Source organism: Schistocerca cancellata, chromosome 3, assembly GCF_023864275.1.
Source record: "Schistocerca cancellata isolate TAMUIC-IGC-003103 chromosome 3, iqSchCanc2.1, whole genome shotgun sequence".
NCBI classification, from domain to species: Eukaryota; Metazoa; Arthropoda; class Insecta; order Orthoptera; family Acrididae; genus Schistocerca; species Schistocerca cancellata.
The window spans coordinates 637525080-637551220 of record NC_064628.1 but is presented as its reverse complement, the minus strand read 5'-3'; the positions used below and the strand labels follow the sequence as shown (position 1 = coordinate 637551220).

The 26141-nt window shown below is 41.8% G+C and overlaps 1 protein-coding gene across 1 annotated transcript in view; it reads right to left on the bottom strand.

Moving 5' to 3' along the window:
- The window catches only part of LOC126176478 (uncharacterized), a 270764-nt gene that overhangs the window by 191594 nt on the left and 53029 nt on the right, over nt 1-26141 (bottom strand). The window contains exon 2 of the mRNA XM_049923632.1: nt 9639-9689. Coding sequence (XP_049779589.1) covers nt 9639-9689 — 51 coding nt within the window. The remainder of the gene's footprint in view (nt 1-9638; nt 9690-26141) is intronic.

Here is a 26141-nt window from a genome sequence, read left to right as displayed (position 1 = left end):
CTGTCCATTCTGGAATCTTCACCAAGTACATCCATAATTCAGTTCTCCCAAGGGTGGCATCTCAACAATGAATGCTGGAAATCATATGTGGGATTTGTACAGACTGAAATCTTATGTAGACAGTTCATTATGTAGGTCAAAGGTCTGTACTCGAGTTTCAATCCAGTACCCAGGTTTAATACACCAGGAAAATCATGAAGGCACAAAACTGGCTGCAGGGATCAATCTCAGGACAGAACCTTCATTTTATGCATCAGTTATTCCACTTTATGCAAGTAATATAGGTTAAGATATATTTTGATTACATTTACACAAAAATACAAATAAAAACTAATCACAGTATTACACTCAGTGAGCAGTGCTTTGGTCCTTCCGAGGGCGATACGAAAGTAAAGTAGCTGATCGTTATTCCGTTGATATAGAAAATTCCTTCGGGTATTATGGCGCCTGTATAACAATAGCACCGACGTATTCTAAACTCTTCCATGTGCGCCAACGGTTTAATGTAGGACATCTCTGTAGCATTAATTCAAAGATTTAATTGTCATTTGGCTGACGGCTACCCTACATGTAAAGTTCCTCTTGTGGTACTCTTAAAGATGAATTGACCATACCCTGACTCCACATTCCATCGTATATCTTACTTTCGAGCCATGTGATAATTTACAACATCATGAAAGGGACACTTCACATAATGTGAAACCAGTACACTCATCAACTTATCAAAAATTTCACATGAAGACACACATCCTCGCTAGTTTACATATGTTAAAACACAGTCCATATGAAAAATAAAGGCATATAACGTGTGCTGTGCTTACGTATCGGAAGGCTAATGACGGACGATGGTGATGATAAGGTAAAATCTTAAAAATTATAACACAGGAAAGTTTTGCGAGATGGTCTGCTATTCTGAGAAATGTTAAGTACTTGCTATATGTCTACTGTGTCAGTAGGTAGGAACTTATTTGTTAATGTTTTTAGTGTTTTATTGGCGGTGTTATTCTTACTAACAAGGGGAGGCCGCCAATTGTGAAATTCAGATTCGATTCATACTGTGCATAATAAAAGCTCATGGCCAGAGGTGTAATGTGGCAAAGCACCAAGATGCAATTCTCAGCCGTTGTCGAGAAAATCGACAGTTAAAAGAAACCGTTGCGGTGAAATACTCTCTACGCTTAACAATTTTCTAAAGCGTCGTGGCGCAGCGGTAAGCGCTCGGGTTCGTAATCCGAAGGTCGCCAGATCGAATCTCGCACCATGCAACTTTTTTTTATTATTTGTTTTTTTTGTAATTCAAATGTATACACACACACGCACACACACACACACACACACACACACACACACACACACACCAATTGTCTTCTCCGATTTTTGCCGATATGATACGATACGCGTGGTATGCATCAAACCTGACGAACGATAGAACAATTTTTCAGAATGTCAATCAGGTGTGTTTCCCAACAGATAATTTAAAAAACCATTGTTCTTGTAAAAATGCATCGTTTATCAGATGTGCTCGATGTCATGCTGTTTTCTGCTTTCCATGTTTCTATGATAACTATCACTCTGGTTCGTGCGATACTCCAGCTACTTCTTGTCACTAATTGTTAATTATGTGCGAGTGTATACCGAAATTATCAATAAATTGTATCCTCTTGAATATTATTTGTGATATTGTGTTTTATTTCAAGTTTTATTTTTCCACGACAAACGACTTTCAACACCTTATTATATGCATAATTGTTGCAACTTATTGCCGGGAATTATATATATATACATATATATATATATATATATATATATATATATGTCTATATATATATATATGTGTGTGTGTGTGTGTGTGTATACATTTGAATTACAAAAAAAAACAAATAATAAAAAAAGTTGCATGGCGCGAGATTCGATCCGGCGACCTTCGGATTACGAACCCGAGCGCTTACCGCTACGCCACGACGCTGTAGGAAACTATTAATCAGAGAGAGTATTTCACGGCAACGGTTTCTTTTAACTGTTGATTTTCTCGACAACGGCTGAGAAGTGCATCTTGGTGCTTTGCCACATTACACCTCTGGCCATGAGCTTTTATTATGCGCAGTATGAATCGAATCTGAATTTCACAATTGGCCGCCTCCCCTTGTAAGCTTAAAGCAACAGCAATTAAAAAATAATTTTAACGGAATGCTTAGCAGTTGGCTTGTGGAAGAGCCAAGATGCATCTCAAAACACTGTCACTCCGAAAAAATTACTTTCCATACATTCATCTAAAAATTCGCCTTTCGGCTTAAACTTCTACATTTCAATATGGTACTCTTTCCTATTCAGCCGTGACATAGCTCTGTGTAATATGTCATGCTGCATCCTTCGCGATCTCTCGCGTGGCAATTGTGATCCAATTTAACCTTCTCATTCGATCTGTTCTTTGTTGATCCGAGTTAGGACTTCAGGTCACACGTACCTACATAACACGAAATCAAAACTGTTTCTGTCTCTGATAAGAAGCTAGTAACTTTTCAGTATTGTTACCTGAATAAAAAAAATCTCATATCCCCACGCATTATCGTCTCATCACTGTGACGTAGATCCTACGGCTGTACCATTTACCGTCTTTAAAAAAAATTACAAAATGACGCAATATTTGTGATGGTTTAAAAGTATGGTCCCAGCAGCAGTCACCCTGAAGTGGCTGGCTTGACTCTTGAAAGAACAGCGACACCTAGTCCCCCAGAGTCATGGATTAACTTATATGGCTCATCTCCAGTGTCATACAAAGAGAGATAAACACGCTATTGAAAGTAATTCGTTCGTTGGATGAGAAAATGCGCTCGAAATTCTTCCTGATTCTTTCCGACAATAGCAGGCTATGAGATGGCACTGTTGTTCCCATATCAATGATGAACAGTACAAACAGTAGGTATCCTATACTCCACTTGCTGTCATGGCAACTGTCTGTTTTTCGGGCGTACTGTTTAATATGTCATTAATCTTGTCTTCAAAATTCTGGGAATGAAAAACCGGTCACCAGCGAGAATTAGTCCAGCTACATCCTAGTTGAAAACCACAGCAACACTTCGACTTAGTTACCACCGACGCCCCGACTTATCATCTGGCGATCATCTGCACTCCATTTCGAACCGAATCAATAAATAAAGCCTCCGATATTCGACACGTTTATAGTCTTGCAGCGTCTCGGTTGCCTTTCTGCTTCTTTTGACTCATGTCGACACTAAATATAGCCGAGAGGCCACACTGCTTCTTCTCAGTCGAGGTTATTCTTCTGCCGAGTCCGATCTTATCACCGCTGCAGCAGGTTTTGCTTGCGTTTTGCTGACTCGCTGAGGCAGCAGACCGTCTACGACGCCATCCAGTAATTCAGTGAACTCTGCAGCAGACTCGCGTTCTTCCACCACCGAGGAGCAAACCAAGACCGGCAGTGCGCCGTCACTAAACATTACGGCCATGCCGCGTGTGTTTGGACTGCGAATTACTGCCCCCGTTAAAACATCAGCGTTACTCTTACATCTGACCGCGGCTCACCGTCACCCTTATTAAATAACCTGCATTCCATTTCACAGGTTACGCGGAGCAGGAATTCACAGGAGGTGCGACTAGATCGTACTTCACTTGCCGGCAGTGTCGGTTGGTCTCCTGTGTAATCTTAGCCTACATCTTGCATACTAAATGTTGTCTGAGTGGAGTCAACGCTGTTCTCGAGTTGGATGCTTGCACGTGCAATGAAAATTATAGTGCTAGTAATAGAAAGAGCCTCCATTATTCACAGTTTCACAATGCGCAAGCTAGATGTAGAAAAAAAATTGTATTTTTACAAAATGAGACTTCTGCTACTTCTCAGCACAGTCCCCACCAGTATTAATACACTTGTCACCATGGTGAACTACTGATTTTCTTTATATCTGATCCAGGGAAGTCTTTGTCTTGTTTTCTGAACCACTTTCCCACAATTTCTTTTACCTGCTCGTTGTTGCTGAACTTTTTTCCACTTAATGCCTCCTGGAATGGACAAAAACAATTTAAAATCCGAGCGAGATATATGTGGATTGTAGGGAGGCTGAGGTAGTATGTCGCTACCCCTTTTTTTCGGTGGTTTCTTGGGTCAGAAGGGTGTTGTGAGGGCCAGTATTGTGTAGCAGTATCGCACCTTTCTTTCAGATTCGCGATGTTTTTCTCTCATTGCTGGCTTTACTTTATTCATGAGCATGTCTGTGTCTATTTACTGGACGCTTATCTTCTAAATAATGACAAAAGACGACATACTGAGCATCCGAAAAGATGACCAACGTGACTTTTCCCGCTCATCCTTACGTTTTGAATTTCTTTCCGACTTGTGAACTGATGTTCCTTAATTTCATGTTCCGTCGTTGGAGCTCTGGTTTATGTTTCATCACACGTTAAAATCTTGTTTAGGAAAGGGTCACCTTCTTTTTCCTAGCGTTCTTTCAAATCTGTACTCACTCTGATTCTTGTTTCCTTGTATTGTTGTGTTAACTATTTCGACCCCCCTTTCACCTGTTTTACTGTACTTGAGCTTCTTTCTGGTAAAGTCGCGAACTGTATCAACACATACTGTCACTGTTTTCGCTACATGTTCATCTGTAACACATCAGTCTTCAATAATAATGTATTCGGTGAGGGCTTCAAGCGAAGAAGTTGACACTCCAACTGTTCGGTCAGTAAGTTGCTCGGCAGTCACTAAGATTGGACCGTTTTTGAATTGCTGCACCCACTTATAAACATTTCCGCGGTTCATACAAATTTCACCATACTGTAATATAATTCGAGAAAAGATTTTAGCCAATTTTTCACTTTCAGAAAGCAAAAAACTGATCACTGATCGTTGTACAACTAATGTGGAAACTTCAAGCGGACACTCAATTGTTAATTGCAATACTGAAATTATAAGCAAAATAATTTTTATCCGTCAGCTGTTTTCAGCTCATCCAAGTGATCCCAACCTGAAGTCACCAATGGACAAAACTCCTCCTGAAAACTGTTTCATTTCTACATCATTTCTGTCTTCCTAATTTTTGAAAGTACCTCGTACATTTCTGAATAGTTAACACCTTTGGAGCGGCTGTAATTTACAAAAATTTAAAGTAAATTAAGTTTAACGTATCAGGTAAATGCTTAGACTGTAGCTATAACAAGTACTATATTTCCAACTCATCAGACATGTTTCATATCAGAGCAAGACTTCACTGATGTGAGACATGAAAGTGCAAATAACTGACAGACAAACGAATTGACTTCCTAAACAGCCCCAGCAATGATTCTAAAAATCTTATTATTCGATTCCTATTAATCTTCATAGAACTGTCTTTTTGCCATACAGGGACGATTGTTCTTTTAGTGGGGCAGTTTACAAGCTTCCTTGAGGCCTTCCACTATGAGATCCTTGTGTTTCAGTGAAGGAATGAATGCAGAAAATAATTTTTTTCTACTATTGACAATTAACAGAAGAAAGAAGAACGTATCAGTTACTGACACGTGATCTCGCTTTAAAAGTGAGCGGAGTGATGTATATGTAGAACCACCAACATTGTTAAATGTTTTCACAGTAAAACACTATACAGAAAATTGGTGTTTAATCTAAAACGTCGTTTCATCGTCAGAAATTTGTTTTGTCAATTGTTTCCCACTTTCTGGCTAAATTTTCCGTGTAACACTTTATTTACGGAACGTGTGTACAACCGACAACCTCTGGATAAGGTACCACTGTGACATAACAACGCCGTCTGTGAAGCTGAGAAGCAGTGTAATATTACTGCCTTCAAGGATTTGAGATATTATTCCTGAATATTAAGAAAAAATAATAGGCTGATGTGTAGTACCAACTAGATTATCAGAATTTGACTGCCAAACGCACAGAAGGTACAGAATTTCCTGTCCAAGCACATGACATGCTAATAGTTCGTCATATCGTGCACGAAGAGATTTATCTGCTGTCAGGCGGATTTCATGTGTTATTCACTTTACTCACAATCACAGCTCGGGCTTTTTGAGGAGTAACAGAATTTCTTTGACTTTCCTTAAGCAGATCGGTATTCGACACCTGAGTACTGGGAAACTTTCAGAGAAAAGAACATCGTTACAACGAAACAAAAATTAAATTACAAACTAAGTAATGTTTTAAATTTTTTAGGGTTGTTTATACGACCCCTGAATACGTTTTGACATCAGCTGTACATTTTATTAGTGACTCCTGAAAATTTGTGGCGGACCAGGAGGTATGCACCATTGATGCAGAGCTCTGTTACTACGCTTCCTTGATACTGTAGTTACAAGAGCATAAGATGGTTGCAGTGATAATACAATCTGGTAATTCAATGAAATAATTGTAATTTTCTTACCTGAACAAACATTTCTAAATAAAGAACCGAATCGCGGCAGACTTTTCCGTCGCGAGACACTGTCGCGATTACAAAACACAGTACTTTCAGTGAACCGTATCAGAGATACAGGGTGTTTCAAAAATGACCGGTATATTTGAAACGGCAATAAAAACTAAACGAGCAGCGATAGAAATACACCGTTTGTTGCAATATGCTTGGGACAACAGTACATTTTCAGGCGGACAAACTTTCGAAATTACAGTAGTTACAATTTTCAACAACAGATGGCGCTGCAAGTGATGTGAAAGATATAGAAGACAACGCAGTCTGTGGGTGCGCCATTCTGTACGTCGTCTTTCTGCTGTAAGCGTGTGCTGTTCACAACGTGCAAGTGTGCTGTAGACAACATGGTTTATTCCTTAGAACAGAGGATTTTTCTGGTGTTGGAATTCCACCGCCTAGAACACAGTGTTGTTGCAACAAGACGAAGTTTTCAACGGAGGTTTAACGTAACCAAAGGACCGAAAAGCGATACAATAAAGAATCTGTTTGAAAAATTTCAACGGACTGGGAACGTGACGGATGAACGTGCTGGAAAGGTAGGGCGACCGCGTACGGCAACCACAGAGGGCAACGCGCAGCTAGTGCAGCAGGTGATCCAACAGCGGCCTCGGGTTTCCGTTCGCCGTGTTGCAGCTGCGGTCCAAATGACGCCAACGTCCACGTATCGTCTCATGCGCCAGAATTTACACCTCTATCCATACAAAATTCAAACGCGGCAACCCCTCAGCGCCGCTACCATTGCTGCACGAGAAACGTTCGCTAACGATATAGTGCACAGGATTGATGACGGCGATATGCATGTGGGCAGCATTTGGTTTACTGACGACGCTTATTTTTACCTGGACGGCTTCGTCAATAAACAGAACTGGCGCATATGAGGAACCGGAAAGCCCCATGTTGCAGTCCCATCGTCCCTGCATCCTCAAAAAGTACTGGTCTGGGCCGCCATTTCTTCCAAAGGAATCATTGGCCCATTTTTCAGATCCGAAACGATTACTGCATCACGCTATCTGGACGTTCTTCGTGAATTTGTGGCGGTACAAACTGCCTTAGACGACAATGCGAACACCTCGTGGTTTATGCAAGATGGTGCCCGGCCACATCGCACGGCCGACGTCTTTAATTTCCTGAATGAATATTTCGATGATCGTGTGATTGCTTTGGGCTATCCGAAACATACAGGAGGCGGCGTGGATTGGCCTCCCTATTCGCCAGACATGAACCCCTGTGACTTCTTTCTGTGGGGACACTTGAAAGACCAGGTGTACCGCCAGAATCCAGAAACAATTTAACAGCTGAAGCAGTACATCTCATCTGCATGTGAAGCCATTCCGCCAGACACGTTGTCAAAGGTTTCGGGTAATTTCATTCAGAGACTACGCCATATTATTGCTACGCATGGTGGATATGTGGAAAATATCGTACTATAGAGTTTCCCAGGCCGCAGCGCCATCTGTTGTTGAAAATTGTAACTACTGTAATTTCGAAAGTTTGTCTGCCTGAAAATGTACTGTTCTCCCAAGCATATTGCAACAAACGGTGTATTTCTATCGCTGCTCGTTTAGTTTTTATTGCCGTTTCAAATATACCGGTCATTTTTGAAACACCCTGTATGTTCTTCGGCCTTGTCATATTTTCCTATTTGTTCTACTGCACAGTATTTAACATCGTAGTTTAAACAAAATGTTACTGAAAATGGAAACCATTATACAGCTTATTCTTATTAACCATTTCTCGGCTTACAAGGCTATCATCAGACTTTAACTGACTGTTGCCGCCAAAGACGTTATAATGTTTGTAAACAACATTAGAAAAGATTTTACATATCTCGATTGAAGCACAAATGCACAGTAAATGACATCTTTGGCAGTGTAGTGGTAATGAAAATTAAAAGTTAAAAAGTTGAACAAAAAATAATTATAAGGGGAGCAAACAGGAAAAACATTAACACTAAACTAAAAAAACCGTGCCTACATAACAGCTTACATTAATAAACAAACCCAATTAAACAAAATTAGTACTTGACACGGGTACTTCAAGAGGCATTAAACATGGAAAGTGATTCAGAAACAAGTCAAGAAAGGGAGTTAACAACAGTAAAAACAAAATATATGGAGTGCATAAGCAATGGCAATAAGATAAACGTGAATGAATAAAGGCAGCAATACAAGGGAAGACATAGTAAATGTCACCTTTGACATTGAGATGGTACAACAATTTGAAAGGTAAAAATGTGAACAACAGATAAATTTAAAGCGAGCAAACAGAAAAACATTATCGCTATACGTAAAAACTCTGCCGGTATAACAGTTTACATTAAATAAACTAACCAAATAAAAAAAAATAGTACTTGACGAGACAATTTCAAGAGGTATTAAGAGTGGAAAATAATTAAAAGAAACAATTAACAACTGTAACTGTAGAATTATGCAGTTCCTACCAATCTAAGTAAAATAAAAGAAAGTAAACACAGGAAAATGGAGGAATTTACTTTATGCTCCCTTTATATTTATTTATTGCTCAAATTTTTACCTTCTAAATTGCATTACCATCACACTGTAAAAGATATCATGTAATGTGCGTTGGTGCCTCAGTCTAGATGTGTAAGACTTTTTCCAATGTTGTTTACAAACATTGCAACTTCTTTGGCGCCCATATGCCGTTAAAGTCTGAAGATAGTCTTGTAAGCCGAAAACCGGTTGACGCAATAAATTAATCCTGTAAATTATAAGAAATATAGTGCTTTTCATTTATTATAATGTTGTTCTACTAAGAACCGACGGAATAATCAGTTAACATGACAAAATTTTACTGCTCCCAACCGTTACCTAGACTACCACTCAAACTTTTTTTCCGGTTCTCCAGACTAGCCCCTGCAAATAATTGCAGTCACTTTTGTCACTGTAATCGGAGGAAGATTAAATGGGTCTTCAGTGTCTCCACTGCGATATCTGGCGCCCGCAGCTAGTTCAGTACTTTAATAACTGTTGAGTAAACGGTCATTACTTCAGGAAGCCATACGTCAAATGACCTATTTTAGAATACTGTAAGCATTCTCACTTAATTTTCTCCTGTTTTGTCCAATATAGCGCGTATGGCTTCAAAAATGTCCCGTCGAATGTTGCATGATTCCTTCCCACAACAAAACTGAGCAAAACCATCCGCATGCAGTGTAGGAGGGCAATTCACACACGAAACACTAAACAAACGAGCACTTACCATCTTACAGCCTCTGCTGTTCATAGAACTGTAAAAGTGGCAGCCCCTCATCTGGAGGACAGAGAGAGACTGTTTTAGTAAACAAGTGGAGAAGCACGCCACTGAACAAAAACTCATACACAGGTCACAAAATTGAAAACACGCATTCACAGAAATTGTTGCACAGTCTTAAACTAACTTGCAGCCCATAACAGAATATTGCTTTAAAATTATTTCTACTCATGAGACCCCAGTAAAATTTTAATAACGTAATGACACATGGAGAACCACAAAATGAGTTCTGAATGATATCAGAACAATATTCCACCGAAGTAGACCAACTGTCGGCCATCTCTATGAGTGAATGGACGTGGATGGACAGAAAAATTCTTTATATAATGAGACACAGTGAAGTTGGAATGCGTCTAGACGCAGCGTGTGCATTCCCTGCAACTAGGAATATTTCTTTTTGGGGACATACTACTTTCGGCTGTTGGAAGCTAGTAAAGTGACTGAAAATTCCGCAAAACTACGATACTTGAGTTAAAAAAGACTGCAAAATCCAAACGACAAGTCTTCTCGTGTTAGTGACTTCACCCACGCACAACCGCGCGCTGTTGTCCCAGAACGGTGGGCAGTTTTTCATCTTTAGGAGTTCTGGCGGTATAACGGCGATGATGCCTGTCCACCCTTATCATTACGTAAGTCACGTTTCCAATGACGTTTACTTTTGAAAGATTTCTGGTATACTTTGGAATATTTGATGAAATATGTAGCTAAACTCAGTATTTCTAGCCGGGTAGAATGGTTCGGATGTAAAATCATAGCAGGAAGTGTGCACCATTAAAATTCCTTGTAGCTCTCTGTGGACACCGATGCATGACGTAGTAACAAATTTCGCGGTAATTAGTGAAATACGTGTACAAGGAACGAAGTTTTAGTGACTCGTTGCTGAACAAGGAATAAGACATAGTTTAGAATTACGTCCACAATAACTTCCGTCAATTAGCCAATACAAAATCTGTCGAGCCATTTCTAATTTGCTGCTATTTGCGTAATTTAGGGTTTATATGATTGCTGGATCACTAACCAAAAGAGTTAAGTATCTTTCTGTTGCATTAACCGAGTATCAAAAACCTAGAGAGGATGGCGCCATGTTTATCACGGCGGACTAGCACACGTGAGGAGCAAGGTTGAAATCCCGACTGACTCATCTCATATAACCGGCTTGGACAAATTACATAAATCACTTCCTTCCCCGTCCTTGCGGTATCCGAATCTGTGTTTCGACTCTAATGATATTTATTCCTAATCTACTTTTCCTAAAATGACAGATCCATAGCAGTACTGTATGTGTTTACGTGCCATGTAAGTGACAAATTGGGCGATATCTCTGGTATTTTGGAATCCCTGATTCAAAATAATTTGGCGAAACTGAGAACGAAATTTTCTTTCCCTTCTTTCTTTTTCTTCGTCCGTATTTATGTTACTTATATTACCTGAAATACTTAAATCTTTCTGCGTCTAAGTACTGTACATGTTACGTAATTAAAGTACTATGCCCAAAGACGTTAATATCGATGGTAAAATCAAACGAACGGGGGAAAGAAGACGGCTGAGAGGAGGCAGAGCCGAGTGAGCAGTAATGGCGTTTGTGAAACTGTCTGTTGACTTGTTGCGCGAGAGGCACGTAGAGTTGCAATAGACGACTTTAAGAGTAAATCATCTTTGTGGAAGATAATTTAAGTTGAGCGTAGCATGTCGGGATTCGAACTGTAACGATCAAAGAGAACTGCTACAGCGCTTGTCTGTCTGTTGTGCTACAATTAAACAAAAAATAACGTTACAATTTGAAATGGCATGTATGCAAGTAGTGTCGTGACAAGAAGACCATATAAAGCGCAGTGAAATTGTGAGGTCACAGTTTGTGTGTCTAAGCCCTTGGATACACAATCGATAAACGGTTCCGCGTTTGGTTCCAATAAATAGTGAGTGCGCGATCTATTCAACTATAACCAATGCACCTGTTTATTTAATCCAAATCCTGACTGAAAACCGTGCAATTCTCTATTCTACATAGATTTCGTTAATAAAAAAGGCTATATGACAACGGTTTATCACTCATTTACAAGCCGTCATCAATTTTAACGGCGCATGTTGTGGTATTTAAAACGGAGGAGTTTCCGTAATTGGGCACAGCGAGGTGCATATAGAAACCAGAGATTTCAGTATGGCTCGCCATCTGCTTAGGTCATCAAGTAGGAGAACGTTCTTTACATACATTTTCGGTCTCCGAAAATGCTGATATCAAAGTGAGAGGAACAAAATAAATTATGTAATACAAGGGCTATTCGGAAAGTAAGGAACGATATATCGCCCGCATCTCGTGGTCGTGCGGTAGCGTTCTCGCTTCCCACGCCCGGGTTCCCAGGTTCGATTCCCGGCGGGGTCAGGGATTTTCTCTGCCTCGTGATGGCTGGGTGTTGTGTGCTGTCCTTAGGTTAGTTAGGTTTAAGTAGTTCTAAGTTCTAGGGGACTGATGACCATAGATGTTAAGTCCCATAGTGCTCAGAGCCATTTGAACGATATGTCGCGAAATGGAAATTACAGTGAAAATCAAAACTGTTTTATTTACAACAGTTAGCTACAACTACCAGATACTTATCTCCATAGTCGTCGATCCGACTTTGACGTTTGTCGTAGTGTTGTACCAACTTTCCAATACCCTCATTACAGAAGGTAGCAGCCAGTGCTTTCCGCCAATTCTCTACGCTGGCCTACAGCTCCTTGTCTGTGCCAAAATATTGTCTTCGTAGCCAGCGGTTCATGTGAACAGAGATGGAACTCAGAGGGAGACAATTACGGGCTGTATTGTCGGTGATCAAACATTTCCACTCGAAAACGATGCGGGTGCATCTTCATTGCCCCTGCAGAATGCGGCTGAGAATTGGCTTGAAGAAGAAAACGCACGACAGTCATGTAATGTTGGCTGCATAACTTCAGGCGAAATTTCTCACCAGGCCCTCGTACTTGGTGGGAGACACTATTGTTCGAGGTATCTTTATGTGCTCCGAACTACAAAGAACAAAGTAATGCGATGGACGGGAATACTATAGAAACTGACAAACACACCTGTGCAAAACTTCATTGGATTTTCACTGCGGTTTCCATTTCGCGACCGATCGTTCCTTACTTTCTGAATACCCTCGTATATCTATTCAGAATGTAGCAATCATTTATTTCTCGAACTTATACTTATGTGCAGTATGAATGCCTCATTACCTAAGAAAGCATTCTGCCCGTTCAGAAACCGTTTGGCAGTCGAAATTAAAGGAAAATTTGTTACCAGAGGCGCTTAATAAGTAACGCAACACTTTTTTTCTGAAAGCAGGTTGGTTTTATTCAGGATCAAATGCACCATATCATTCACAACTCTTTTGGCTTCAGAAGCCTATTTTTCTACATGATCACCGTTAGATGTGACACCCTTACGTCACTTACTGTGAGGGCTTGTATGCCAGAATGGTACCACTCTAACGGTCGACGTTGGAGCCAACGTTTCCTGCATCAATAGCCTCCACATAACCCGCTTACTGCTTCTAGTGGAGTGCATTGCTCATTGAGCCAAACAGATGGAAGTCGGAAGGTACGACATCTGGGCTGTAAGGTGGACGAGAGAGAACAGGCCAATGAAGTTCTGTGAGCTCCTCTCGTGTGCACAGACTTGTATGACGCCTTGCGTTGCCCTGGAGAAGGAGAAAATTGTTTCCATTTTTGTGACGACGAATACGATAAAGTCGCTTCTACAATTGTCTGATGGTAGCACACTGCACTTTAGAGCTGATCGTTGCACCATGAGGGAAGACATAAAAGAGCATAACCCTTTCAGAGTCCCCAAACACCGTCGGCATGGCTTTACCGGCTGAGGGTGCAGCTTTGAACTTTTTCTTCGTAGGAGAGGTGGTTTGGCGCCACTCCATCGATGGCCGCTTTGTTTCCGGTCCGAAGTGGCGAACCCAGGTTTCATCGCCTGTGACGACGTTCGACAAAAAAAGGAGAAAGTGTTGCATTACTTACTGAAAGACACTCATAACATACTGTTTGAATACATCATTATTGGGGAAAATAGTCTGATTATGAACATCAACAAAAGCAAAACAAGGATAATGGAATGTAGTCGAATTAAGTCGGGTGATGCTGAGGGAATTAGATTAGGAAATGAGTCACTTAAAGTAATAAAGGAGATTTGCTATTTGGAGAGCAAAATTACTAATGATGGTCGAAGCGGAGAGGATATAAAATGTAGACTGGCAACGGCAAGGAAAGCGTTTCTGAAGAAGAGAAATTTGTTAACATCGAGTATAGATTTAAGTGTCAGGAAGTCGTTTCTGAAAGAATTTGTATGGAGTGTAGCCATGTATGGAAGTGAAACATGGACGATAAATAGTTTGAACAAGAAGAGAATAGAAGCTTTCGAAATGTGGTGATGCAGAAGAATGCTGAAGATTAGACGGGTAGATGACATAACTAATGAGGAGGTATTGAACAGGATTGGGGAGAAGAGGAGTTTGTGGCACAACCTGACTAGAAGAAGAGATCGGTTGGTAGGACATGTTCTGAGGCATCAAGGGATCACCAGTTTAGTACAGGAGGGCAGCGTGGAGGGTAAAAATCGTGGAGGGAGACCAAGAGATGAATACACTAAGCAGATTCAGAAGGATGTAGGTTGCAGTAGGTACTGGGAGATGAAGAAGCTTGCACACGGTAGAGTAGCATGGAGAGCTGCATCAAACCAGTCTCAGGACTGAAGACCACAACAGCAAGAACAACAACAGTGTGCCTATCCAGAAACAGTTTGGCAGACGAAATTACAGTAAAATTTGCTATATGCACTGGACCGTTCTGTAGTTCAAATAGTTCAAATGGCTCTGAGCACTATGGGACTGAGGTCATCAGTCCCCTGGAACTTAGACCTACTTAAACCTAACTAACCTAAGGACATCACACACATCCAGCCCGAGGCACGATTCGAACCTGCGACCGTAGCGGTCGCGCGATTCCAGACTGTAGCGCCTAGAAACGCTCGGCCACCTCGGTCGGCTGTTCTGTAGTAAAAGTGTATAAAACTAAAATTACGATTAAATATATATAATTAAAAAACACAGTCTTGATCGCAAAATTTCTTTTATCGGAGTAACCGGTTTCATTCCTTAAGGATCATCTCCAGACTCCAGAACAGCAGGTGGACTTCCATGGAGCAAGCTGCGCCGACCCACGACGCTGATATGACTGCTCACTGAGCAGTCTGAAGATGATTAATAAGGATTGAAACCGGTCACTCCGATAAAAGAAATTTGCGATCAAGGCTGTTTTTTAATTATATATATTTAATTACATTATGTAAGATCGCTGATAATGTTTTCAAAACTTTTATGAAATTAAGATATTCACATTTCTTTTTTTTACACTGTACGTATTTAGTAGATTTCGTAGGCGGCTGTACAATAATGATAAAGCTGTAGCAACCAACAAGGGACTTATTAACGAGATACAGCATTAAAAATTTCTTTCCTATTACATAAATTTTACATGTGTCTTTGTTGGGTATTTGGGTAACATTTACATGTCTTTTGACTTTGCTGTCTCGCTCTGAATTAAAGATTAATTTTGGGAGGACAATAATAAAGAAGAAAAATACACGTATAAAATAAGTTACGTTTTACGAAATATTTCTATTTCTTACCCTATCAAAAAGTTACGAAGAAAACCAAGTGGATGCGAGCTGTCTGCTAGTCGTGTAGCTTGTTTACCGAGAGTGCAAAACTTGCAAGAATCGAGCGTTGTGTAAATGTTTGTCCGACTGTTTTCGTACGAACAGTGCCTGCGGTCTGCAGTAGAGTTTCAGTAGCACAATGACTCACAGTTTACAGAGAACAGGTGCTTCAACGAATGCTTGCGACTGCCCAGCGGCGAGTGCCAGCAAATACACAAAGTAACGGGCGGTGGACGTGGAGAACTGCAGACGGTGTGCAGACGGCTTCTGGGAGTCATAGTTCTGGGGAAGCAGCAAAAAGCGGAGCTTAGTCACCTGTACATCTAAACGCCATCTATAGCAAGTGAAGTCGTGCTGCACCAGTTGTTGTTCCAAGCGTGGCGTGACGTCAATCGCTGGCTTCTCAACTGATGGAATTTCCAGTTAGCGTTGGACAGATAATAACATATTAGTTCCAGGGCATGTGTTAATTGTGTGGGATTTAATACCTTGATACGCTACTATAGAAAATGTCTTCAGGGTTTTGCTTCACCAACAAGCCATCGTGGCACTATCTTTGAGTGCGTTGCAATAATACCTTGGCCTCCATCAATAGCACACCACCGATCCTACAATGTATCACCTATATACAAGGTCCCACTATCTTATATTCTGGGGTCTGTCACTCTGTCCGAGTAATAGCTGCTTCCTGCAGCCAGCGTACTGCCGACCTATTCTCGCCGCGCGGGATTAGCCGAGCGGTCTCAGGCGCTGCAGTCATGGACTGTGCGGCTAGTCGCGGTGGAGGTTCGAGTCCTCCCTCGGGCATGGATGTGTGTGTTTGTCCTTAGGATAATTTACGTTAAGTAATGTGTAAGCTTAGGGAATGATGACGTTAGCAGTTAAGTCCCATAAGATTTCACACACACACACACATACACACACACACACACACACACACCTGTTCTCCACACTTGCTATTGACAAAATAGGCATCGGCGGCCCATCTCTCCTTTAGCATCGAAATCTTTCACTTCCTAGCTTGTGTCTGCGTATACATGTGAGAAGCCAAAGTTTCATATGCAAGAACATGGAAATATGAATATTTCTCTACAGATACGTCCTCGTCTGAAGACATCCCTTTAACGGATTTTGATAGACCGTAAATGATTTCCGTTTCATGTCCGAGTGAAAGCATTTGTTGTCACTTTACATGTTAAGTCAGCGCTCTCTCACAAAATGAATGGTTTACAATTGATCCACAGTCCAAAAAGCCAGTTGCGTATGGTAATCGTCGATATCAAATGGCTATGAGCACTATGGGACTCAACATCTTAGGTCATAAGTCCCCCAGAACTTAGAACTACTTAAACCTAATAACCTAAGGACATCACACACACCCATGCCCGAGGCAGGATTCGAACCTGCGACCGTAGCAGTCGCGCGGTTCCGGACTGCAGCGCCAGAACCGCACGGCCACCGCGGCCGGCAATCGTCGATATCACCCATCGGCTGAATTACTGCAATTTGTAGGTTGAATCCTCTGGATGCCGAGCCTGGTGATAGACATCGTTGACATAGCGTATGAACAACACAAGGATGGCTCTTCGTAAGTTTGTGTAACCTACAATCAAACAATGAACTTCCGTCGCAGTTCGGCTCATAAGTCATACGTCGATGCTACTTCGCCAAGATAACTATCCAAACTGTCTCCCATTATTCCCATGGTACTAAGTGTCGTCCTGTTTACAAAAACGTAGTTGTCTGCTGTGAATACACTCTCTAAAAAAAAAAATACGCACCACCAAGGAAATTATTCGAATGTGAGAGAAATCGGTAGATGCGACGTACATGTACAGATAACCGCTCCGTTTTCAGGCCACGAGTGGCCTACCGGGACCATCCGACCGCCGTGTCATCCTCAGTGTAGGATGCGGATAGGAGGGGCGTGGGGTCAGCACACCGCTCTCCCGGTCGTTATGATGGTATTCTTAACCGAAGCCGCTACTATACGGTCGAATAGCTTCTCAATTGGCATCACGAGGCAGAGTGCACCCCATATGTACAGATAAACAAACCATTATAGTTTTCGAAAAATTATATGATTTGTTCAAGAGAAAGAACTTCACAAATTAAGAAAGTCAGTAACGCATAGGTCTACTTCTGTACCTTATGCAAGCAGTTATTCGGATTGACACTGACTGACAGACTTGTTGGATGTCCTCCTGAAGGATATCGTGTCAAATTCTGTCCAGTTGGCGAGTTAGAACGACAAAATCCCGAGCTGGTTGGAGGGCCCTGTCCATAAAACTCCAAACGTTCACAATTGCGGAGCGATCCGGCGACCTTCCTGGCAAAAATATGGTTTGGAATGCGTGAAGATAAACAGTAGAAACTCCCGCAGTGTGCAAGCGGGCATTATATTGGTGAAATGTGTGCCCAGGATGGCTTGCCATGAAGGGCAACAAAACAGGGCATAGATTACCGTCGACTTACAGCTGTGCTATAATGGTGCTGCGGATAACGCCAAAGGGACCCTGCTATGAAAAGAAGTGGTAACCCAAACCATAAGTGCTGGTTGTCGAGCCATACGGCGACCGTCAGTCAGAATGGTATCCCACCACTGTCCTGGCCGTCTCCAGACACTTTTTCTCTCATTCTCGAGGTCTGGAATCTCAGTGACTGGAGTAGAATTGTCTTCAGTGACAAATCCCGCTTCGAAGTGAAGCCCTATGACCACTGATAATTCGTTCTTGTTGTGTCTTTTTAGACTGTATGATCATCAAGGGATTGCAATACTACAGGTTCCCCACTGGCAGTTTTGCACATCACGGATACGTAACAAGTATTCTAAACTGTAGTCATTCATGATAGGTGTTCACATTTTTGGTAATTTAGTTGTATAGGTGTTAGGGACATACGGCCAAGTGTCGGTCTGCATAGTAATTACTATACGAAGCATTAACGCCCGACTTAACAACACAAAACTAGTTGTGTCTGGCCAACACAGATAAATCATGCACCAGGAGCAGGAAACAATCAAATTCAATTCTCTTCTAGTGTAGTTTAGCCAAGGTCCTATCATTATTATGCTAGGATGTACAGAGAGGCCATAGAAATTCCAAACACGTCCTTATTTTCAGCCAAGTCTTCTTACATGGCTTAATGATCTTAGGCGGTGCCGTAGCTACATTTGTTTCCCACACAACGTACTGTGTCAGAAATAACTTTTACTGCCAGTAGTACTATTATCATTATTTTCATTTTTACAACGGCAGCAGCAGAATCAGGAGTAGTAATACTCTTAATACTAACTTTATTAGCTTTTAGTACTATTTATTTATATTCTCTATACACATTTTCAAATCATTTTTGGTTATATTAATACTACTTTATAAGTGTCGTTACACAATAAAAACTTCGACAGAAAAGACGAAGCTCTGAAATTAGACAAGTTATAGAATTTACTGTTAGTGATATACAAAGCGAACTTCACCAAATCTTTGCAGTTGAAACACAACAAACGACTGTGAGATTTCGCGGTCTATACAGCTGTTGATGATGTCATTGCCGGACTGTTGCTCGGTGACATACGCGGGTTGTTTGAAAAGTCCGTGCAAAAATAAAAACTAATTACGTGTTTGGGGTAAACCTTTTTTTTTGGACATAGCCTACTTTTAGACTTATACACGTCGTCCAAAGCTGTTCTACTTTCTTGATCCCTTCCAAATAATAGGAATTGTCCAAGTCTGCGAAATATCTATTAGTTGCTGCAATCACCTCCTCGTTTGAATAAAATCTTTGTCCCGCCAGGCATTTCTAAAAATCGGGGAACAAACATTAGTCCGAGGGAGCCAAGTCTGGAGAATAGGGGCAATTTGAAACGAGTTGGAATCCTATTTCCATTAATTTTGCGACCGCAACTACTGAAGTGTGTGCTGGTGCTTTGTCGTGATGGAAAAAGACGTTTTTGCGGCGGCGTTTTAATTGCAGATTGGTTTGCAAACGGTCCAATAACGATGAATAATATGCATCTGTAATAGTTTTACTCTTTTCCTGATAGTCGTTGAGGATTATCCCTTGCGAATCCCAAAAGATAGTCGCCATAACCTTTCCAGCCGATGGAATGGTCTTCGCCTTTTTGTGTGGAGATTCTCCCTTGGTAACCATATGTTTAGATTGTTGTTTGGTCTCAGGGGTATAGTAATGTATCCATGTTTCATCCACAGCGACGAAACGATGCTTAAAATCCCGTGGATTCTTCCTGAACAGCTGCAAACCATCCTTGCAACACTTCACACGATTCCATTTTTGGTCAAGCGTGAGCAATAGCGGAACCCATCTTGCGGATACCTTTCTCATGCCCAAATGTTTATGCAAAATATTATATACCCGTTCATTCGAGATGCCCACAGCACTAGCAATCTCGCGTACCTTAACTCTTCTGTCATCCATCACCATATCATGGATATTATCAATGATTTCTGGAGTCGTAACCTCCACAGGGTGTCCAGAACGTTCGGGATAACTTGAGCCCATATGGCCACTCCGAAAATTTTGAAACCACTTATAAACCACTCGAAGGCGCAGAGTCACCGTAATGTTTATCAAGCTTCTCTTTAGCCTCCTGAGGTGTTTTTTCTTTCATAAAGTAATGTTTAATCACCACACGAATTTCTTCTTCATCCATTTTTTGACAATCACTCGACTTCCTTGATTCATACAAACGCCAAACACAAAGCAATATACCAATATGGCTGAAAGTTGGTGTGCGTTCTTTCCAAAGATACTACTAACTAAACATGACCTCGATACGCGCCGGTGGTGTCATCTCTCGGACTTTGCACGGACTCTTCAAACGGCCTATGTATATGCAGTTTGGCTTGCAGAATTTGTTTGACTTCGAAAAGCAAATAACGAAATCTTTAAAGCCTTTAATATATCTCCAGTGTTAACAGACAAAATTTTAGACACAGAAACAGGGCATAATGTGCATATAACCAACTTCTCCAAAAATAGTCGCAACTTCCAGGTCAACAGCTCTGTTTCTCTTAGATTTATTACTATACACTGATTTATTCTTAGCGTATAAGGATCAGCGTATTATACTTCATTATCGTGTTGCATTTAGAGGGAGACTCGCATGAACCCACTGTTCTGGGAACACTTTAAAAGAATAACGATAGGCCTACACTTGCTGCTGTGGGGTATTTCATTTTGAAAACAATTTTGCTATCCGACACAGTATCATTTGTTTTCATCGAAAAGACTGTTTCATCCAGCATAGGTCATCCCGAAATTATAAAAAACAAGCCGTGGATCAGTCACATCACTGCGGGAACCACTTTCATTTTAGCACGGCCAGTGACAAAGAGATTCAGGTGACTAGATATGCTGCCAAGCAGCCACAGCTGCAGCAGGATCGACTTCAACTCCACAGTAACATCTTTGTCCTAATCACACAGTCTCTTCAGGCTGAAAGACCGGCCAACAAGGTCTCAGCTTGGGGGAAGATACTAAGACTACCATACCCGGTCTCCACTATAGTCTTAACTAAGTGGACTGTTCCTGGTATCTCTCCTGGATATTAACGCTCTTGACTGAACGACATAGCAAACACACTCGTTACCATCGCAGCAAAATGCTCCTTGTCCTACTCCATCACTCCACCTCTTTCTCTCGATGAACTTTTCAGTATCTGGAAGCAGATTTCCGAATGATCTGCCACATTTATGTTAGAGAACTGAACACATCTCCAACTTCAAAATACAGTTAATGCCATATTTGCTGAAGCAACAACTGTGTCTACTTTCTTACCTCTTTGCATTCGTTACCCATTACGTCTGTCTTTCTAGGCAGGTCTTCTACATATCCCAATGTTCTTAGCTGATGCACTCTATCTACATTTCTTCCTCTTATAACACGCCAGAAATAGCTTTTTTATTGCCAATATCACTATTATTATTATTATTATTATTACGGTCACAGCAGAAGCCGTAGCAGTAATACTCTCAGCATTAACTTCATTAGCTCTTAGTACTAATTATTCATATACTCTATACAGACGTTCAAATCATTTTTGACTGTGTTAATACTATTTCATTACTGTCACATTAAGTAAAAAAAAATATCGAATGTGTGAAATCTTGGTCTGTTGCAAAGGAGGGTCTGAAGGAACTAATCTGATTGGATCAAACAAATAAACAAGTAAATCTTCCTCAAAGACATCGCAAAGCACCTGATCAAATCCTATACCGCACCCTGCCACGACCCAGATATACTAATATGTGTATTGAAATTCAGCGGACCATGCTCTCGATAGAAATGTTAGCCCCTAACGAAATTAGAATTTGATTCCAGGACTGTGCTTGGCCGGTCGGTGTGGCCGTGCGGTTCTAGGCGCTACAAGTCTGGAACCGCGTGACCGCTACGGTCGCAGATTCGAATCCTGCCTCAGGCATGGATGTGTGTGATGTCCTTAGGTTAGTTAGGTTTAAGTAGTTCTAAGTTCTAGGGGACTGATGACCACAGATCTTAAGTCCCATAGTGCTCAGAGCCATATCAACCATTCTTTTTTTTACTGTGCTTGTAAAATAATTGTTTTCAGGCAGAGACAAAAAGTATGACAATACTGAAACACCATATAAGAAAATGTTACTGCCCTTTGTTTCCCCAACAGAGGTTGTTCTCAAACTTTGTTCTGAAATTTCTATTCCTGTAACAACCCGTCACACCGTTGTAAGTTGGAACACACACCTTGAAAGGCTTTCACGACCGGTATTTGCGTTTTGGGGGATTTTTGTTTTATAGGTCATAGGCCGTGGCCCGAGACATATTTCTCTGGAGAATATACGGAACAGAATGCTGCGTACGACGGATGAATGCTGACTCAATACATATCAGCTGTCCACTGAAAACTCATCCAAATAATCCCATACAAAAATAATAAAGTCTATGTCTTACAAGAGGGCTCCAGTCACAGTATTCAAAGAAATTTTCATTTTACATTTCTATGGTGCTGGCCTCTTCGTAGAGCGGGTCCCTAGGCTGTGGCCCTCCGGTTGACTTTGGTAACAGTGAAAGAGAAAATCTGTAACCCAACGTCTAACAAACAACGCCTGGTTGTCGGGCCTTATCGCGGGCGATAGTCAGACTGCGATCCCAACGCTGTCCAGGGCGTCCCCAGACACTTCTTTATTGCTCACTGGGCTCACTCAAACAGTGAGAACAATTCCATTCCAATCAATGAAATTCCAGGCCGAACACGTATGTGGAGACGACCTAGACAGCGGTGGGATGCCAAATCTGACTGTCGCCATCTATACGGCCCGACATTCACGGGTTATTGTCTGGGATGCCATTTCTTTCCATAGCATGACCCCCCCCCCCCTGTGTTTGCCATCCCATCCGCAAAACCCTTACAACACAGCAGTACGTCGACAATATTCTACACCCCGTTTTGTTGTCCTTCAGGGCAAGCCATCTTCGGTTTACATTTCAGCAAGGTAATGGCCGACCACAAACGGCGAGCATGGTTGTCTTCATGCTTGCTAAACCCCACCTTGGCTAGCAAGGTCGCCAGGTCTCTCCCTAATTGAGACTGTTTGCAGCATCTTGGGCAAGGCCCTCCCACAAGCTCGGGGTTTTGACAACCTAACACGTCAATTGGACAGAGTTTGGCACGATACTCCCCAGTAGGTCATTCAACAACTCTATCATTCAATGCCAAGCCGATTAACTGTTTGTATACAAGCCAGAATTGGACCATCGCGTAACTGAGTTGCTAAATTTCTGATCCTCTTTGCCTTGAATAATTATGTATTTTTTCCGAAATTGCAATTATTTCTTTGTCGGTACATATACGCCTCATCTACCCATTTCTGTCATATTCAAATAATTGCTTCACGGTGCTTTTTTGTTTGTTTTAGAGTGTAAATGGATAATTCTACACGGCAAACGCAAGTCTGTGTACGCTGACTGCAGAAGAACCGGCAAAACCACAAACGCAGTTTTATTTGGAAGATCTCACCATCTAATTCTTATCGCGTTACACAGCCTCTTCCGTGATCTTGTGGTTAGCGCTGCTGATTGAGACACGGAAGTCCCGGTTCTGGAATCAGAAGATCTGGAATGGGGCCGACCCAGTGCTCTGGCGCCAAGTCAGAAGCTGCTTGCATAAGTAAGAGACCTCATAAACTCAGAAGCAGGCTACGTAGCGCCAGACAGAAAGCAGTGGACCGAGGCGGGAGGAACAGAAAATTTATCACGCTGTCGAACTGGATGGAAGGGTAAAAAGACTTCGATATAGATGGTAGAGGGGGCTGGGGGAGGCAGTCGAACCACCACAAATAAAAACTAGCGTAGCTAAGTACTTGTGGCTATTTGATCAAATAGAATACTCTCCGACGAAGTAGATTGCACTCTCCGATGAAAAGTTTCCGAACACCTATCAGTGGATATTAATATAGTGCATTAACCCTTTTTCTTCATGACGGTTTGAACTCTGACTGGCACACTTTTAAACAGGTGTCTGAATGTATGTGGTGAACTGACATCCCATTCTTCCTCAAGAGGCAAAACCGCAGAAGGAAGCGACGTTTGATGCTGGGGTCTGGTGCGACTTCGACATTCTACATCAGGCCGAAGTTATACCACTGGATTAATGTCGGGACTCTGGGCAGGCCAGTCCTGTGTTACTGCCAACAAAACATTATCTCACAGACGATATATTATGACAGGGAACATTGTTACCCTGATAGAAACAGTCATTGTCTACGAAGTGTTCCATTACTGTACACAGAACACAATTTTGTAAAACATGTGTCTAACCTTCTACTTCTACCGTTTTCTTTTGCGCTGTGAGGGTATAACCCCTAATCATGTGAAGCACTCTCATGCTGCAACAAAACCTCCTTCCTATTTCACTGTTGGCACTACACATGATGACAGGTAACGTTCCCCAGGCATTCACCAAATCCAAACCCTTCCCCAGGATTTCCACCTGGTTTAGCGTCTTTCATCACCCCATATCACCATCGACTGTCCAATAGCATCGCTTCCCACTGACTACAGAAATGTGACGTTTATTAGGAGCTGATCGACTATTCTATCCCATTCTTTTTAACTCCGTAATCACTCAACAGTCCTTGTAGTACAGTACAAGAGGTCTGTCTGGTCTTAGTGTAGATGCGGTTGTTCCTTCGCTTTCCCACTTAATAATGACACCATCAGCAATCGGCCTGGGCAGCTTTAAAGGGTTGAAAAGTCCTTGATGGATTGGTTACTGACGTGATATCCAGCGACTAGTCCATGTCCGAAATCACTGAGTTCTCCTGGCCGAGCCAGTTTGCTGTTGATGTTTCTCTACTGACAACACAATACTCCGCACTTCCTTCTGCCCTGGCGCGTCCGCTTCTCGTGACATCTAGCGCTCAAATCCATAATACATTGTGGTGTTCGGATACATATGATCAAAGAGTTTACTTACTGTTAAAACTTGATAGTGGTCGTAAAAGAACTATCAAAATAGTCGTAATTATTGAGAACATTTCTTGTGAAGATCAGCTGTCTGGCAAAAAAAAATTCTTTTAAAAATGAATGCAAACTATCTCCACCACAAAAACATTTATTTTGTCGTAACCGGTTTCGGTTAGTTTTTGACCATTTTCAGATCCTCATACTGAAATATGAACATGGAATGGATGTAGATGGATGTCTGATAATAGTAGTAACATATAAAATACATCATCCATAACAAATATTAAAAGAAGAAATTATACTCATAATAAGTCCGCCCGGCTAGCTACGCGGTCTCGCAGGCCGCTTCCCGAGCGGGAAGGCGTACCGGTCCCCGGCACGAATCCGCCCGGCGGATTAGTGTCGAGGTCCGGTGTGCCAGCCAGCTTGTGGATGGTTTTTAAGGCGGTTTTCCATCTACCTCGGCGAATACGGGCTGGTTCCCCTCATTCCGCCTCAGTTACACTGTGTCGGCAATTGCTGCGCAAACACCGTTTCCACGTACGCGTATACCATAATTATTCTACTACGCGAACATTTGGGGCTACACTCATCTGGAATGAGACGTTCCCAGGGGGGGTCCCCTGGGGGCCGAACCGCACAGTAACACTGGATTCGGTGTGGGGCGGCGGTGGGGTGGGTGGGCTGCTGTGACCTGTTCTGGAGTTGTGAACCGCTGAGGGCTACCACGAGACGAAGCCTCTCCGTCATCTGTAGGTCCCCGGTTTAATACATACGTACATACATACCCATAATGCTAGGCAGTGGCGGTATATGGAGCGGGTGTTACAACTCCATGAACGTCAACTGCTAAAGAGTGCAATGCAGCTGTTGCTTAAATACGCTATGCTCCGCCCACCGCATACAGAATTGTGTCAGCGATAACCAAACAGACATAGATGGTGTAAAACAGTTACCACAATAAGATACATACAGATTGGTTACATGGAAGCTAATAGGAAATGAAGAAATAGGTGCATTACATTATATTGGGTAACTTCTATGAACAGCATTTCGTCAATATGTGATAAAAATATATAGATAAATGAGATAACGAGTCATAATCGGCTGTGAGAACACCGATAGCAATCTGTAGGGATTTATCGCTAACTCTTAGATTGTTTGCCAGCAACGATGGTGGTTAATATACGCTAACGGTTCCCATGGAGACGGCGTTGTACATCGGTATGAGCCATTCAGCAGTAGACAATTTTAGAGCTGCAACAGCGTCTGGATTTAAATATGTACTGGCATGC